Below are 18,589 nucleotides of genomic sequence, written 5' to 3' on the forward strand. Positions count from 1 at the left end.
ATATCGTCTACATAGACGTGGGCATTTCTACCGAGTTGCTTGAGGAGGCATTTCTGCATGCAACGCTGAAAAGTGGCACCGGCATTTCTCAAGCCGAATGTCATAGTCAGGTAGCAGAAAGCTCCGAATGGTGTGATGAAGGCGGTCTTCAGGCGGTCGGCTGGATCCAACTTGATCTGGTGATAGCCTGAGTAAGCATCCAAGAAACTCAACAGCTCGCATCCGGCTGTGGAGTCTATCACTTGATCGATTCATGGTAGGGCAAACAGATCTTTGGGGCAGGCTTTGTTGAGGCCGGTGTAACCTATACACATGCGCCATTTATTGTTTTTCTTCAACACCAGGACCGGGTTGGCAAGCCATTCTGAAAAAACACCTCCATAATGAAGCCGGCTGCCAGGAGCCGGGCTATCTCTTCTCCTACAATCCTTCTCTTCTCCTCCGACAGTCGGCGGAGAGGTTGCTTGACCGGTTTTGCGTCCGCTCCGACGTGTAGCTTGTGCTCGGCGAAATCCTTCGGAACACCTGGCATGTCCTTTGGGGACCATGCAAAGATGTCTCGATTCTCACGGAGGAAATCGACGAGCTCGCCTTCCTATTTGCTATCTAGGTTTGCACCAATGACAGCAAACCTCTCCGGGTTCTCCGGGTCCAGAGGTATCTTCTTAGTTTCCTTGGACGGCTAGAAGGAGCCTTGTGCATCATATTCCTTGGGGTCAGGGGACAGGGCCGGCTGCTTGCCGGCCATGGCCACGACTCGGTCCAGCATCTTCTTCTCTTCAGCAATCACGAGGGACTCGGCCAGCCGGCTGCTGGCTGCAGCACACTCGGAGGATTTCTTGTAGTCTCCAGCTATGGTGATGATCCCCTTCGAACTCGGCATCTTCATCTTGAGGTAGGCGTAGTGGGGCACAGCCATGAACTTGGCCAGGGCAGGTCGGCCAAGCAACGCGTGGTAGGGGCTCTCTAGATCCACCACTTCAAACCAGATTGCTTCACGGCGGAAGTGATCCTTGTCTCCGAAGAGAACATCCATCTTGATCTTGCCGATTGGTGAGCAGGACAGGCCGGGTACGATGCCATGGAACACAGTCCGACTCGGCATGAGTTGCTTCGTCTTGATGTTCAGCTTCTCCATGGTGTCACGGTACAGTATGTTGATGCTGCTTCCACCGTCAATCAGTACATGGGAGAAACGGGCAGCTCGCCTTTCTGTCGCGAGGGTGGCGTCCAACACCAATGCATAAGAGCCGGGAGATGGCATCACCTCTGGATGATCGGCCCAGCTCCAGCTGATAGGCCTCTCGGACCAATGCATAAACTCTGGGTTGTTGGAGGCGACCGCGTTGAGTTCTTGGTGTTGTCGGCGCCGGCTGCACTTGTCTTCAGTTTGGCTTGTAAAGACGACGTAGGCGGCGTGCTCGTTTGGGAACTCATCTTGAATGGCTCCGACTACTGGTCGAACAGCCGGCTGCTGAGGGGCTGGAGGCGGCGGGCCGGCAGGTGGAGCGGCACCAGCCCCTCACCTTTGGAGATCCGCATGAGCCAATGGCACTTCTGGGTCATGTGGTTGGACGGCTTCGCGCTGCTGTGGAACTTGCAGGGGGCATCAAGGGTTTGCTAGTAGGAGAAAGACGGCTGCCAAGCCGGCCTGCCGCCCTTCTGCTTCTTGGGCGTGGGCCGTTCTTCAGGTTGTTCATCTTCGACTGTGGCTACTTGCCGACTGGTGGAAGGCAGCATAGGGGCCTTGTGCTTGTTGTCGTTCTGGTAAGGGCGTCGATTGGAGTCGCCCGCCTGCGTCTTGGGAGCCGGAGCGAGCACCTTTCCAGAGGCGTCCACTCGAAGCTCGGTCTTCATTGAAGAGTCGGCCGTGGCGTACTTGTCTGCTATGATCAGCAGCTCGTCGAGGGTAGTTGGCTCGTCGCAGAGGAGTCGGTGCTTGAGGAGGGTGCCCTCTCGGCACCCGGCGGTGAAGTACTCTATGGCTTGAACCTCGTGCACCCCTTCGCAGGAGTTGCGGAGCTCGGCCCAACGCGTGAGGTAGTCGCGAGTTGATTCGCTGGGCCCTTGGACGCACAAGGAGAGCTGGCGGGGCTTGGGAGGCCGCTTGTACGTGCTGGTGAAGTTGCGGATGAAGACTTCCGTGAAGTCTAGCCAGGTGTTGATGCTGTAGGGCTTGAGGCTGTTCAGCCAAGTGCGTGACGTGCCTTAAAGCATGAGCGGGACGTACTTCACGGCAACGCGCCTGTTGCCATTCGCTATGCGGACTGCGGTGGAGTAGTCGATCAACCAGTCTTCCGGCTTCACGGAGCCGTTGTATTTTGGCGTGTCTCTTGGGAGTGAGAACCCTTTGGGGAAGGGCTCGTCGCGGATGCGGGGGCCAAAGCAAGGCGGGCCGACATCATCTTCTTCTTCTAGCGCCAGGGATCGCGCCAGGCAGTCGATCCGGTGGCGGGCGTCATTCTCGTCGACTCCTTCGCGGTGGCCTAGTCGGCCGCCGAGAGCGGATGCGTAACAGGCGGTGGGGTGGGATATCTCTCCCCACGAGGCGGGGGAGGAGGCGGATCGCCTCGTCGTTCCACAACTCGGGGGCGGCCTTCTGCGTCGCGCTCAATGGTGAGCCGAGTCCGACTGCGGCTAGCAGCCGGCTCCTTGTCTTTTCTCGCGCGGGCGCCGTCTGCAGTCGGCGTCCGGGATGTCGCGCCGTGCTCTTGGCGTGGGAGAGGACTTTCAGCGCGGGCGCTGGCTTCATGCCTCTTTGCGGCCGCGTCGATCAGCTGCTGGATGCGCCTAGTCATGTAGGAAAGCTCGTCGGCCCCCAGCCCGTTCAGCTCGTCTACGGCTGCCTGAGCGGCACGCGGGTTCTCGAGTGGCGTGGCGTAGACTGGGCGGTCTGCTCCCAGCATGCTGGCGATGGCTGCGCCGCGCTTCTTGACGAAGCCGGCTCGGCTCGGCCCGCCAGGAGGTGGCGTACCGAAGGCGGCGCGGTCGACTTCGCGCTGGTGAGCCTCAGTGAGGCGTCTCATGGATGCTATCTTCTGGCCCTCCGTGACGAGGGCGAGGCGGCGTGCCTCCAGTGTCTCGGCGTCGGCGTCGGCCGGGATGGGGACGGACAAGTCGTGCAACGCCGCTTGTAGGGCGTCGTGGGCGTTCTCGCCTGAGACGGCGCCGTGGCTGATGACCAGCACCTCAGTGACAGCGTTGCTGCCACTGTCGGCTCGAGGAAGAGGGTCGTCGATGATCACCACGTTGGTGGGGAAGGCGTCAAGCGATGCCGTGTCGGAGTCGACAAGCATCGGGTCGGTGGAGCCGACCGACTCCAACTCCACAGCAAGCTCGCTGGAGACATGAAGCTGGTCGAGGAGGCTGACGAGGCGGCTCTCGGGGCAGTCTGTGCCCGTGTCGGACGCAGGCTCGTCGGAGATGCGAGCCTCGCCAAGAAGATCGGCGAGGCAGCTTGCCGCGCTGGTCGACGCCTTGCAGCGCGTCGGGGCAAGCGCCATCGTGCGTGCCGGGCTGGCTACGCTCGCTGGGGAGGAAAAGGGTTCCCGTCCAGAACAGGTCTCCGGACGACGGTGCACCTGGCCCCACGGTGGGCGCCAAATGTCGGGTGGTAGGTGCGACATATGCCAACAGGTGGCTTATCATTGTGGGAGCCAGTAAGACATCGCCGGTGCCTGGAAACGGGATAAGGTGAAGACATGCATGCCGGCGAATCTTACCCAGGTTCGGGGCTCTCCGTGGAGATAACATCCCTAATCCTGCTATGCGGGGTCTCCGCATGATCACTAGATCAACACAAGTAGCTACAAGTGGCTCCTTGAGCTGTTTGGCTAGAGGAGGAAGAAGGGCAAGGCTAGCTCTCCTCTTCTCTCTATGTGGTGTCTAAAACTCTAAGAGATCAACCCTTTGCATGGGTGCCCCGGGGGGGTTATATAGGCCTACCCCCAGGGGTACAATGGTAATCCGGCTGGACGCGGGTCCTAGCCGTCAGTGTATGTATTCGCCGGCTTCTCCGCCGACCGTTGGGGCCCGCCGACTGCCGGCCTCTTGGCCGACAGGCCGGCCCCACCGCCTGGGGGTCTTGCCGGTGGCTGGTTACTGTAGCCTCGCCCCTGATGACGAGGGCTTTGTCGAGGTAAGCATGGCTACAGTGCCGCCGCCTAGCGGGCTCTCACTGTAGCCTTACCTCGTCTTGTCTCTTTAATGATACACATACTTCGAGGGAGGGAGGTAGCCGGCTATTGGGAGCCGGCTACGCCCCAGGCCGACTGGGGGAGGCTTGGCCGCCTTCGAGCATCTCTCTGGCTGAAGGGGCCCGCCGCCCGCAGGCCGTACTGGCGCCTGTTGTGGGTGGCGTCATGGTCAACATGGCAACAGTGCCGCGCCGGACGGGGGATGGCCGACCCGTACGGCGCACTGTGGCCACGCGTGCTTCGGGATTCGGGGGTGGCAGGCTGTACTGTAGCCACGCCCCGTCTCATCACCGTGATGTGGGTGCAGCCCTTGAGGGTGCAGTCTTGGCCGGCTTCTGGGAGTCGGTCTTCTTGTGGCCGGCTTCTGGGAATCGGTCTTCTTGTGGCCGGCTTCTGGGAGTCGGTCTTCTTGTGGCCGGCTTCTGGGAGTCGGTCCCCTTGGGGCTGGCTTCCAGGAGTCGGCCATCTTGTGGTTCTTTTCGGAAAGGTTTTTGAGGCCGGGTCGCCTTCCGGTAGTCGGCCTGTGAGATAGCCGGTCAGGGGAAGGCGGCCCGGTGCTTTGGATGCTTGAAGGCTCGATCAGCCTGATAATTTTTAAAGAGTCAGGGGGAGTCGGTTAGGCTACCCGTGGCCATTTACTCCGACACAATGCCTAGAGCGGGGGACCGGGGTACGACGTGGATAGGGAGATGCTCGACAGACGGGCACGCAGCGGTCCTACACATAGACCGGCGATGATGCAGCAACAATAATAGAATGTTGCAGCAGTAGAAACACCAGTTGCCGGCGGCGGAGAATGGGGATGCGACGGAGGCGTACGCTAACGCAGAGGTAGAGGTGGCCTACACGGCGGCGATGACACCACCTTGATCGGAGAGCAGACAACTGGGATTGCCGGTCCGACAGGGCAGAGTAGCACGTACTGCCGGACTGATACTCTTTTGGATGCGGACATGTAAAAATTAAGCATATTTGCATCTTTTTGGTTGTGATCGGGCATGCGATCCGGCGCGTTGTGTGGATCGGAGTATATTTGAATTTAAATTTACTGGTAAACATATATACATGATAGCGTTGGATGACGGTCTTCAACATCTATGTCCGTGAAGTGGTCTCTCCTATTTATAGACGGATGCGGAAAAAATTGCGAGTTAGCCGTTCAAGATGCCCTGAAGTGTCATACAAGGAGAAGTACTGCTGTAGTGGTCAGCGTATGCCAACCAGCGAACAGCTCGGTCTCGAATCGTATATCCGCTCATTATTTTTGATTTCTTTTATTTCGCTGTCCGACTGACAAATGGGACCCACACATAGGTAGAGGCAGAGCGACAGAACAGCGGAAATGGCCGGCCCTATAAAAACAAACTTGCCTCTAGTGTGACAAAAAGTATCAAGTGGTGTTCCCTCAAAAAAAGAAGTATCAAGTGGTGTATTAGTCAGGAACCCAGCATGCTTCTACAGACTATGTTTACGGTTGGGGCTCCCAGGCGCACAAACAGTGCACCGTTAAGGTTAACGAAAATTGTACCAAAATGTGCTGTTAGATAAGTTAGTGTACCATTTTTCTGGGATTTTTTAGTTTATGTATGATTTTGAAAGTTTCCTGCAAGTTTTTGTACTGCACATGTAATTAACTCATTTTAATAAAGCTAAGCTATCAAGGCCTTTCCAACAAAAAAAAACACTGAATTGTACCGAAGAAAAAAAAAGCAATAGAAATAACTGAACCTAACTCACGATATTAGGGAGTGTACCCGATTCCGTTCAAGAAAAATCAAAACAACAAGCAAAATCAAAGCAAATCAGCAAACCAACACAAGCAACGACAAAACAAAAGAGTTAAATACACTAGGGGTGCCTCAACTTGTTCGGTACGGTCAGTTTGGTGCCTAAAATTGTAAAATACATGAAACTGATGCTCGAACTTGTCTGGTTGTGCAAATACGGTGCCTCCTTCCGTATCCAGACGTACCCTATGCCGGCTTGGAGTGACAGCGTGGCGGTGGCCCACATGTAAGTGGCTGAGAGCAGGGGAGGAGCTGGGTAGCCTACGCGTGAGGAGTCGCCTCATATTTTATTTAATCACGTATGAAAGCCAATAGTAAAAATAAATTGGATGATTTAGAATCCATGCTGAGATCTCACGGTCGCAGATTGTATTGTACGCATAAGCTATCCACCACGCCAAAATATGCACAGTGAACTTTTATAAGGTCGAATTATATATACGGTGTTGCTGTGCAAAAGGTAACTTTGGAGCACGGGCATATTGTGCCAGTTTCTCTTAAGTTCAGAGAATTGGATTTTTACAACTAAAAAAAATCCAAAATCTTTTATACGTGCACACATAGAAGTGTAATATATTGTGCGAATTTTCATCAAAATTCGCGTTTGTATGTGAGAGATACCAAAAATATACATACATGCAAAATTTTCCTTGTTATTTGTCAAGAATTTTGTCTTTATTGCAGGGCATAATATAACATAATTTTGTACGAAATTTGACAGTCAGAGCACGTGCATACGTTTCTGGTGTGAAAAAAATCTGAACTTTTAAGTGACAATTTTTAACCTTTAAAAAAATGCCCAGTGGCCACCGTGCTCCGAAAATCCGCTTTGGCTGCTACGTACCTCTTCAAGCTATTCCTTTATATATGGCACTCGTTTGGGCCCACACAAGTTTTATTTTTATTTTTCAAGTTTATGTTTATTTTTGGTCTTTCATATTGTTTTTACCTTTTGAAAGAAGAAATGCAAGAAAAAGTTACAGCTGCCATGAACTTAAAAGAAAGCGCTAGTGCATTTCATGTTTTTGGAAAATGTTTCACATGTATTCAAAAGTTATAACGTGTTTACGAAATTTGTCAGGTTCAACATGTTTTAGAATATGTCCATAGAGTATTAACTTTTTTGTGTGTGTAAAATTATCCTTACAATTCTACAAACACGGTTGACATGTTTTGATACATTTCTAGAATTTAATATTACTACACAGTAATTTTCATATATGTTGAATAATTTCAAAAAAATACAATGCTGTCAATTGTTTAATAATTTTGCATTTCAGAAATACAATGAAGATACATCATAATCATGTATCCTTCTGGTCCGGAATGAAGATATATAAATTTACAGAATAATCTTAAATATTTTTTGAAACTTTTAAATCCACATATATTTTTGAAAAAGTTAATTTTACCTCTTCAAAGTACACAATGAAAAAAATAAAAATAAATAGTAACTGCATATCGATAATTATTGTATTTTTTATATGGGAAATTTGCGTGTCATAAAACTAAACAGGAACTTGGAGAAAAAATAAAAAATAAAACCGGTAGATTACGCATCAGAAAAATTGCAAAGCAACACGTGGAATTGGTCTACATAATTTTCTAGCTATTACTTGTACATACCGGATAGTTTGCCCACGTGGGCAGATCAGGACGTTTGGTAACCTGGAGGTGCAGGTTCTAAACACAGTCATGGAGATCTTTTTTCATGTTATTTCTCTCTAGCATACACTGTATTTGAGGACTTCCCTACATGATTAAATAAAATATAAGGGATGTTTCTGTAAAATAATTCCTCCCTGCACGTATCCACTTACATGTGGGCCACTGCAATGCTGGAACTTCACGTGGGCAGGGCGTATGTTTGAATACGGAAAGAGGCACCGTATTTGCACGACTGAACAAGTTTGGGCACTAATTTTATGTATTTTGCAACTTTAGGCACCAAACTAACTGTGCAGGACAAGTTTAGGCACCTCCGGTGTATTTAACTCAAAACAAAACATATAGTACGAAATATCCACATTTACCATGTATTCAAAAGGGTTTCTGTGATGAACAATTCAGAGCTCAGTACACCACAAGTCCATCTATAGAGAATTCCAAGATGCGCACCAGACGGTGGCCTCCTCCTAGCGGAGGCACACAGTATCTAAGGAATTGCATAATCTGAGCAGTAATTCACCGCACGGGCTGCTGATTATAGTGGTTCTTGTCTTTCTTCTTTGCTGCCGCAAGCTTTGCTCTCCTAGCGGCCGCCTCAGATGCTGCAATCTTTGCTGCTGCGTCCATCTCTTTGCTCGACTTCTTTTTCTTCATTGATGCTACCTTCTTTATGCGCTCCTTGACATCCACTGAAGCAACATCTTCATCAGGTTCCGCACCAGCAGCATCGTCGACCACATTGTTCTGATCCAGTGTTTCTTCTGCCTCCTTTGAGGACTTGTCTTTCTTAGCTTTCTTCTTCTTGGAGGTCTTACTCTCCAGAGGAGCGGATGCATCTTCCTTTTTCCCTCCATCAGCAGCCTGACCCATACCTTCCTTGTCTGCACAATATGCTCAACATGTGAACACAATGCTTAATAAACTTTCAGAATCACCATCTTCAGGCCTTACAAGAGAAGTCACAAAATTTGAACAGCGCAAAAATTACCGATATAAAGACATATCTAGGTAAGCTCGGTTTCAGAGGATGTTTCTTCTGGAATTATTTAATGGCGAGAAGAAGATATTTTAACTTACCATTTGTTTCATCTTGAGTAGCATTACTTGATTCATGTGAAATTCCCAACTCAGCCAATACAGCATCAAGCTCTTCCAACTCCTTTTTCTTTAACTCCTTGGATAGCTGTCTTTCCGTTTCTTTAGGAGGTACTAGTGGAGCTACAGCTTTCTGAACAGACAGCTCAGAAGGGACAGCATCTCCTGCTTCATGTTCATCCTCAGCAGCGGCATCAACCTCATCATCAAGGCTATCATCTTCACTCTCAATTTCCTGCAGTGTGCAGTTGGCATATGGAGAGTTAACCCTTAATACTACTCCCTCCGTCCCATAATATAAGAACGTTTAGTGTCAAAAACGTTCTTATATTTTGGGACAGAGGGAGTACAAAATATAAAGGGCACATACTATATTTAGAGTAGTGGATGTTTTGTGTGGTCCCACTAAATTTGACCTGAAATCTAAAGCTTTTCTCGAATGTAGGAGCAGCACTCCCAATTTCATTCATCATGAAACCTAGAATCTAAAGCTAACACCGCAAGATATGGAGAAAGCTAAATAAAACAGATCAATTGAAGCACTTTTTCTGTTCAGGTAGTAGGAATTGCTCACAGATCACAACAACGTGACCTCAAATTCAGGTTTTTCCAGAGGCCCAGTAAAGTCACTTCTTATGATACTCGGAATATTCTAGAAGTCAACATAATATCTTATACAACAAAAATCCAGTTGTGTAGAACTCAACAGAATTAAAACTTAAATAAAGATGCAGGATGCTGTTCACAGCACCAAGTCAACATTGTGTACAAGTGGTCCCATGTCACAATTGAGTCAGGCAGAGCAGGGAATTTGCCAAGCCCCAGGCTGGGTACTGGACCGTTGTGGGCTAGGATGAAAGATATCCTTGATTAGACCCAAGATAAAAGGGGGGCAGCCCGGTGCATGTAGCTCCCGCTTGCACAGGGTCCGGGAAAAAAAGCGCTGGGCATAAATTCCTAGATTTGCCTCTGCCCAGTGCATATATCGCGTAAGCACACTAAGCTTAAGGTCAGGCATTCTGCTAACACCTAGCACCTAGGCACAAGCTTAAGCACTTCCTTTTTATCATTGGTTGGACCCAAAACCAGAAGGAAATGCTAAAGGAAAAAAAACGCCCTGGCTGACGGCATTGTTTCACACCCGTGAGTGACAGTCGCTTACAGGGTTTTTTTCCCACCCTGTTTCCTTTGATTCAACGGAAGGCAGAACACCAGCTAGATTTCTGGAGTAAATAAAATGAGAATAAATAAGACCAAATCTGGAAAGAAAATAAATGTATCAGTTTGAGCTAGAACCCTAGAATAACTATGGCCAGACATTTCTTATCCATCAAAAAATCACACTTGCCCAAAAACGCTTCCATGGCACATACCCAAACAGGCAAGTGGTAGTAATGCCACCATCCAAATATATATGTAGATTCCAGCTGATTACACAAGGGACTGACATCAGTATTGTTTGATATGGGCCATTAGTAGTTCACTTTTACAACATACTACCTCTGTAATAGTGACCTAAAACGTCTTATAAAAGTTTACAGAGGGAGTAGTTTTGTCCCACTTAATTATTTGCATTATAGTTTGTCTGCTGAAGGCATACATCAAATGTAGGCAGGTGATTCCGTGCTAATTATGCCAGGTAAATCCTCACACATCCAAATCTATCTTTAACTTAGACCTGATTGCCCAAAGACTATTAGTCTAACATAAATATTCTACAAGATGGGCCGCTAGTAAGTTGTAATCAGTTATCTTATTGTAATCAGGACATTTTTTCACTTAATTATTTGCATTATTGTTCTTCCCGATTCCATAGGCACAAATTAGCTTGCGTCACAAAGCTATAACCAGATTAATTTCTACAGACTAGGTCAGCAAGCATTATACTATCGGTGCCACCAATATCAAGTACTCCATAAATAAACTAATTCTAGTTACATATCGCCATATCCTCACACATCAAATACCCGTGCAACAACATTACCTAAATTGGCTACCTCGTGAACAGCAAATTTGAGCCTTCATAAATAGAGCGTGCCAAAGATCTCAAAACATTCCGGTAACGGAAAAAATTGACAAATCACATTTTCATGCAACGATAAATTGTCCATAGCAGTCAACCGTCCACGTGCTACCCTGTGAATGCATGGCGTGACGCCGCAGAGTTTATTGATGCCGCCAAGACGGCAGACAAAAATTGGCTCATGGTGGGAATTTCTATCCTGAAGTCCCCAATACCACTTGTTCCCACGGCATTACATCATGCCATGCATACAGAACACAAACAAACCGGCACATGAGGAGAGCCTTGCAATAGTGAGGTGTAGCTCAATCGTTGTAGTCCAGAAACAGCACATATGCAAACAACTAAACATGCATATAAGAATATAAAGAAGGGGACACAAGCGAGCAGTGGGAGAAGCGAGGTGGACCTGTTCAAGGGCAGAATGCTCCTTGTCGTCCTCATGGCCGGCATCAGCGTCGTCCCCCTGGGCCTCCCGGACGGGGCACAGCGGCGCGGTGGTGGCGAAGTAGTCATCATCGTCATCGTCCTCAACGTCGGCCCAGGACTTGGCCGTGAGCGGCGCGGGCGCCCAGAACACCTCCGGCTTTTCCACCACCGGCGCCTGCTTCTTCTCGGCCACCGCCGGCTTCTTCTTCTTCTTCTTCTTGAGCGTCTCGAGCGCCGCGAACACGTTGCCGCTGCCGATCCTCAGCTCCTCGGCGCCAGACCCTTTCCTGTTCCCTCCCCCGGCCATCTCACCGTCACCCGCAACAACAACCGCAACCGCTGCCGATTTGGTCTTGCCTCAGCGCTACCTGGGGTTCTCTGAACTCCCCGATCTGCGGCAAGGCGCAGGCGGGGCACGCGGCCGCGCTTGCTTGATTCGGATCGGGGAGAATCGGGCGCGAGGAACCAAGGAGACACGCCGACGGGCAGAGCTTCCGCGGGTTTGCTTGTTGGAGGCCGGATTGGAATTTGCGCGATTTGGGTTCCGTCGTCTGTTGGGTTAGCAGTGGAGAAGACGAAGAGGGCGGCGGCGGCGGCGGCGTGCGTGCTACTCTACGCCTCTCGCTGCGTTTCGCTTTCGCCACGGCAGATGGTAGTACACCTCGGATCGTATCGTACTCTTATCTGGAGTTGAACGGGAACCTGGATCTTGCAGCCGACACGTGCCCTTACTTCCGGCGGACGAGACTTGCCTGCGCCCCGCGCGTGCTCCTATTCATGCTCCCGCGCACGTGCCTTGATTTGATTGAAATAAAATAAAGCAAAAACATAACCGTAGGATGAAGTGGGAGCACGGATGAAAACATGGGGAGGGAGCAAGCAAGCCGGATCCCCTTCCGGCACACTTTCTATCCAGCATCGAAAGGCCACGGTGGAGATCTGAGCCGTCGGAGGGTTGATCGGACTGTTGACAGATATTAAGTTCACCAGGAGGCATCAACCTGCTAAAATGTCTACAATGAGTTATCTCTTAGAGCGTTTGGATCCCCTTCACTCATTCAAATTCTTTACTCCACTTCCTCCTTCTGGGTTGTTGGCTCCACGTGCAAAATCGAGAGTAGATAGCATGCTCGGCTACTGATACGTCTCCAACGTATCTATAATTTTTTATTATTCCATGTTGTTTTATTATCAATCTTGAATGTTTTATAATCATTTTATAGTCATTTTATATCTTTTTTTGTACTAACCTATTGACATAGTGCCAAGTGCCAGTTGTTATTTTTTCCATGTTTTTTACATCGCAGGAAATCAATATCAAACGAAGTCCAAATGCCACGAAACTCCGACGATTTTTTAAGGGCCAGAAGAAAGGCAATGGGCCCTGGTTGCACCTGGGGGTGCCCCGAGGGGGGTACAACCCACCAGGGCACGCCCTGGTGGGTTGTGCCCACCTCGGGTGGCCCCCGGACCGCCTCTTTGCTCCATAAATACCACAATATTCCAGAAACCCTAGAACAAGCGTCGAAATATTCATCCAGCCGCCGCAGAGTCCAGAACCACCAGATCCAATCTAGACACCATTACGGAAGGGTTCACCACTTCCATTGGTGCATCTCCGATGATGCGTGAGTAGTTCTTTGTAGACCTTCGGGTCCGTAGTTAGTAGCTAGATGGCTTTCTCTCTCTCTCTCTCGCTGAATTCTCAATACAATGGTCTCTTGGAGATCCATATGATGTAACTCTTTTGCGGTGTGTTTGTTGGGATCTGATGAACTTTGAGTTTATGATCGGTCATATCTTTTTATATCCATGAAAGTTATTTGAGTTTCTTTGATCTCTTATATGCATGATCTTGTATAGCCTCGTATTTCTTCTCCGATATTTGGGTTTTATTTGGCCAACTTGATCTATTTATCTTGCAATGGGGAGAGGTGCCCGGTAGTGGGTTCGATCTTACGGTGCTCGATCCCAGTGACAGAAGGGGAAACGACACGTATGTATCGTTGCTAATAACGATAAAATGACGGGATCTATATCTACCGCCATATAGATAAACGGATCTTGTCTACATCATGTCATCGTTCTTATTGCATTACTCCGTTTTTTCATGAACTTAATACACTAGATGCATGTTGGATAGCGGTCGATGTGTGGTGTAATAGTAGTAGATGTAGGCAGGAGTCGATCTACTAATCTTGAACGTGATGCCTATGTAATGATCATTGCCTGGATATCGTCATAATTATTTGAAGTTCTATCAATTGCCCAACAGTAATTTGTTTACCCACCGTTTGTTATTTTTCTCGAGAGAAGCCACTAGTGAAACCTACGGCCCCCGGGTCTTCTTTCTCATATATTTGCTTGCGATCTACTTTTCCTTTGCATTTTTATTCAGATCTATTAAACCAAAAATACAAAAATACCTTCCTGCATTTTATCTTTATTTATTTTATTTGGCGTTCGATCTGTCAATCTACTACAATTTATCTCACGTCCGCTTGCCAATTTCTGGCGCCGTTACCCGAAAGGGATTGACAACCCCTTTAACACGTCGGGTTGCGAGGTGTTGTTATTTGTGTGCAAGTGATGTTTACGTTGTGTTGCTTGGTTCTCCTACTGGTTCGATACCTTGGTTTCATAACTGAGGCAAATACTCTACTGTCGTTGTGCTACATCATCCCTCCCTCTCCGGGGAAATACCGACGTAGTTCTAGCTACCATCAAGAAGAATTTCTAGCGCCGTTGCCGGGGAGGATCAAGTCAAGATAGTCTCCCGGCCACGCACAATTTCTAGCGCCGTTGCCGGGAAGGATCTTCAACATAACCAGGTTCCTAATCACAAATCTCATCTCCTTGCAATTTACATTATTTGCCATTTGCCTCTCGTTTTTCTTTCCCCCACTTCACAAAAATTTGCCGTTTTATTCTCCTCTCTTTTTCCGTTAGGCGTTTTCTTGCCGGATCTGTTTTTTTAGTGCAATCTTGTTGTGTGGTCATCATGACTCAAGAGAACACCAAATTATGTGACTTCTCAAATACCAACAACAATGATTTTATTGGCACTCCGGTTGCTCCTCCCACCACTAGTGCGGAGACTTGTGATATTAATACCGCTTTGCTGAATCTTGTTATGAAAGACCAATTTTCTGGTACTCCTAATGAGGATGTCGCGTCCCATATTAATACCTTCATGGAATTATGCGATATGCAAAAGAAAAAAGATGTGGATAATGATGTGGTCAAGATGAAATTATTTCCGTTCTTTTTGCGTGATTCTGCAAAATTTTGGTTCTCTTCTTTGCCTCGCAATAGTATCGATTCTTGGAACAAGTGCAAAGATGCTTTTATCACTAAGTATTTTCCTCCAGCAAAAATTATTTCCCTTAAACCCAGATCATGAATTTCAAGCAACTTGATGATACGTCTCCAACGTATCTATAATTTATGAAGTATTCATGCTATTATATTATCCATCTTGGATGTTTAATGGGCTTTACTATGCACTTTTATATTATTTTTTGGACTAACTTATTAACCCAGAGCCGAGTGCCAGTTTCTGTTTTTCTCCTTGTTTCAGTGTTTCGCAGAAAAGGAATATCAAACGGAGTCCAAACGGAATGAAACCTTCGGGAGAATTACTTTTGGAACGGAAGCAATCCAGAAGACTTGGAGTGTACGTAAGGGAAGCAATGAGGAAGGCACGAGGCAGGGGGCGCGCCCACCCCCCTGGGTGCGCCCTCCACCGTCGTGGGGCCCTCGTGGCTTCCCTGACCGACTTCTTTTGCCTATATATATATATATCCATATACCCTAAAACCACCGGGGAACAGAATAGATCGGGAGTTCCGCCGCCGCAAGCCTCTGTAGCCACCAAAAACCAATCGGGACCCTGTTCCGGCACCCTGCCGGAGGGGGGAACCCTCACCGGTGGCCATCTTCATCATCCCGGCGCTCTCCATGACAAGGAGGGAGTAGTTCACCCTCGGGGCTGAGGGTATGTACCAGTAGCTATGTGTTTGATCTCTCTCTCTCTCGTGTTCTTGAGGTGGTACGATCTTGATGTATCGCGAGCTTTGCTATTATAATTGAATCTTATGATGTTTCTCCCCCTCTACTCTCTTGTAATGGATTGAGTTTTGCCTTTGAAGTTATCTTATCGGATTGAGTCTTTAAGGATTTAAGAACACTTGATGTATGTCTTGCCGTGCTTATCTGTGGTGACAATGGGATATTACGTGATCCACTTGATGTATGTTTTGGTGATCAACTTGCGGGTTCCGCCCATGAACCTATGCATAGGGGTTGGCACACGTTTTCGTCTTGACTCTCCGGTAGAAACTTTGGGGCACTCTTTGAAGTACTTTGTGTTGGTTTGAATAGATGAATCTGAGATTGTGTGATGCATATCGTATAATCATACCCACAGATACTTGAGGTGACATTGGAGTATCTAGGTGACATTAGGGTTTTGGTTGATTTGTGTCTTAAGGTGTTATTCTAGTACGAACTCTATGATAGATCAAACGGAAACAATAGCTTCATGTTATTTTACTACGGACTCTTGAATAGATCGATCAGAAAGGATAACTTTGAGGTGGTTTCGTACCCTACCATAATCTCTTCGTTTGTTCTCCGCTATTAGTGACTTTTGAGTGACTCTTTGTTGCATGTTGAGGGATAGTTATATGATCCGACTATGTTATTATTGTTGAGAGAACTTGCACTAGTGAAAGTATGAACCCTAGGCCTTGTTTCCTAGCATTGCAATACCATTTGTGCTCACTTTTATCATTAGTTACCTTGCTGTTTTTTATATTTTCAGATTACAAAAACCTATATCTACCATCCATATTGCACTTGTATCACCATCTCTTCGCCGAACTAGTGCACCTATACAATTTACCATTGTATTGGGTGTGTTGGGGACACAAGAGACTCTTTGTTATCCGGTTGCAGGGTTGTTTGAGAGAGACCATCTTCATCCTACACCTCCCACGGATTGATAAACCTTAGGTCATCCACTTGAGGGAAATTTGCTACTGTCCTACAAACCTCTGCACTTGGAGGCCCAACAATGTCTACAAGGAGAAGGTTGCGTAGTAGACATCAAGCTCTTTTCTGGCGCCGTTGCCAGGGAGGTTAGTGCTTGAAGGTATATCTTTAGATCTTGCAATTGAATCTTTTAGTTTCTTATTTTATCACTAGTTTAGTCTATAAAAGAAAACTACAAAAAAATGGAATTAAGGTTGCCTCATATGCTTCATCTTTTTAATGTCTTCAGTGAAAATAAGGATTCCGATAATTGTGCTCAATTGCTAGAGGAAGAATGCATTAAAATGTTTGGCACTAAATTTTTGAATGATGAGCATGATTGCAATGTTGTTAGTATGAATTCCTTGAATACCCATGATGCTATTGATATGCAAAGCCACAAGCTTGGGGAAGCTATGTTTGATGAAGATGATATTTTTTGTCCCCCAAGTTTTGATGAGCAAATTTATTATGATGAAAGCATGCCTCCTATTTATGATGATTATTGTGATGACACATATGCTATAAAGAATAAAGATAACCATGAAACTTGTCATCATGATTTTAATTTTCAATTGGATTATGCTTCACATGATAGTTATTTTGTTGAGTTTGCTCCCACTATTATTCATGAGAACAAATTTGCTTATGTGGAGAGTAATAAAATTTCTATGCAAGTAGATCATGAAAAGAATGCTTTATGTGCTGGTTATATTGTTGAATTCATTCATGATGCTACTGAAAGTTATTATGGGAGAGGAACATATGCTTCTACATATTGCAATAATATCAAGTTTCCTCTCTATGTGCTTAAAGTTTTAAAGTTATGCTTGTTTTGCCTTCCTATGCTAGTTGATTATTGTTCCCATAAGTTGTTTGCTCACAAAATCCCTATGCATAGGAAGTGGGTTAGACTTAAATGTGCTTGCCATGTGTTTCATGATGCTCTCTTTATGTTTCAATTCTTATCTTTTAGGTGAGCATCATTGAAATCGTCATGCCTAGCTAGGGGCGTTAAAGGTTAGCGCTTGTTGGGAGGCAACCCAATTTTATTTTTGTTCCTTGCTTTTTGCTCCTGTTTAGTAATAAATAAATCATATAGCCTCTGGTTAGAAGTGGTTTTATGTTTTAATTAGTGTTTGTGCCAAGTAATACCTATAGGATCTTCTTGGATGATAGTTATTTGATCTTGCTGAAAATTCCAGAAACTTTCTGTTAACGAAACCAATTGTTTAAAATCACCAGAACGTGACAAAATAATGATTCCAATTGCAGAAGATCAATAATCAAATTATCTAGGTCGTCCTATTTTTGTAGAATTGTTTGAGTTCAAGAAGTTTGCGTTAGTTACAGATTACTATAGACTGTTCTGTTTTTGACAGATTTTGTTTTCTATGTGTTGTTTGCTTATTTTGATGAATTTATGAGTAGTATTGGAGGGTATGAACCATAGAGAAGTTGGAATACAGTAGATATTACATCAATATGAATTTATAATGAGTTCATAACAGTACCTAAGTGGTGTTTTGTTTTCTTTCGCTAATGGAGCTCACGAGATCTTCTGTTAAGTTTTGTGTTGTGAAGTTTTCAAGTTTTGGGTAAAGATTCGATGGACTATGGAATAAGGAGTGGAAAGAGCCTAAGCTTGGGGATGCCCAAGGCACCCCAAGGTAATATTCAAGGACAACCAAGAGCCTAAGCTTGGGGATGCCCCGGATGGCATCCCCTCTTTCGTCTTCGTTCATCGGTAACTTTACTTGGAGCTATATTTTTATTCACCACATGATATGTGTTTTGCTTGGAGCGTCATTTTATTTTATTTTTTTGCTGTTTGAATAAAATACCAAGATCTGAAATTCTTAAATGTTAGAGAGTCTTCACATAGCTACATAATTATTTAACTACTCATTGATCTTCACTTATATCTTTTTGGAGTAGTTTGTCATTTACTCGTGTGCTTCACTTATATCCTATGGGTAAATGGTTGAATGATTTGAATGTCATAAATATAAAATTATATATGTTTCATATGCCTTTCCCATGGGGAGTAATGCCTTCACATATAAGAAGTAGAGGTGGTAAATTTATTGAAGGTTAGCAAACATTGTATTGGTCACTTGAACAATTCATGAAAGAATATTGACGGAAGAGAGATTTCACATATAAATATACTATCTTGGACATCTTCTATGATTGTGAGCCCCATTAATTATTTTCAAACCTGAGCAAATTAGTTGAAGTTGGACAAGGAAGACAACATAATGAGTTATGCTTGGGTGTATTTGTATAGAAGTTATATTGTTATGGATCCTCTAACATGTGGTGCTTGCTATTTAGAATCCTTTGCTAGCCAAAAT

General features: G+C 46.3%; 1 protein-coding gene across 1 annotated transcript; it reads right to left on the reverse strand.

Annotated features, from left to right (window-relative positions):
• Window positions 1-7,993: 7,993 nt before the first annotated feature.
• Window positions 7,994-11,894, reverse strand: LOC109756577 (uncharacterized). Its single transcript, XM_020315426.4, has 3 exons — window positions 11,179-11,894; window positions 8,729-8,981; window positions 7,994-8,532 (listed from the first exon to the last, which is right to left on the reverse strand). Exons 1-3 carry the CDS (start codon window positions 11,503-11,505, stop codon window positions 8,168-8,170), a joined length of 945 nt encoding a protein of 314 aa, XP_020171015.1. The 5' UTR covers window positions 11,506-11,894; the 3' UTR covers window positions 7,994-8,167.
• Window positions 11,895-18,589: the final 6,695 nt, after the last annotated feature.

The sequence above is a fragment of the Aegilops tauschii genome, chromosome 1 (genome assembly GCF_002575655.3).
Source record: "Aegilops tauschii subsp. strangulata cultivar AL8/78 chromosome 1, Aet v6.0, whole genome shotgun sequence".
In the NCBI taxonomy this organism is placed as follows: Eukaryota; Viridiplantae; Streptophyta; class Magnoliopsida; order Poales; family Poaceae; genus Aegilops; species Aegilops tauschii.

Excerpts from the sequence above, each read along its gene's own strand:
- LOC109756577 (XM_020315426.4), bottom strand. The coding sequence starts at position 11,505 with ATGGCCGGGGGAGGGAACAGGAAAGGGTCTGGCGCCGAGGAGCTGAGG. Across the intron at positions 8,982-11,178 it reads AGCATTCTGCCCTTGAACAG|GAAATTGAGAGTGAAGATGA; the intron begins GTCCACCTCGCT and ends TGCACACTGCAG. Across the intron at positions 8,533-8,728 it reads TACTCAAGATGAAACAAATG|ACAAGGAAGGTATGGGTCAG; the intron begins GTAAGTTAAAAT and ends CATATTGTGCAG.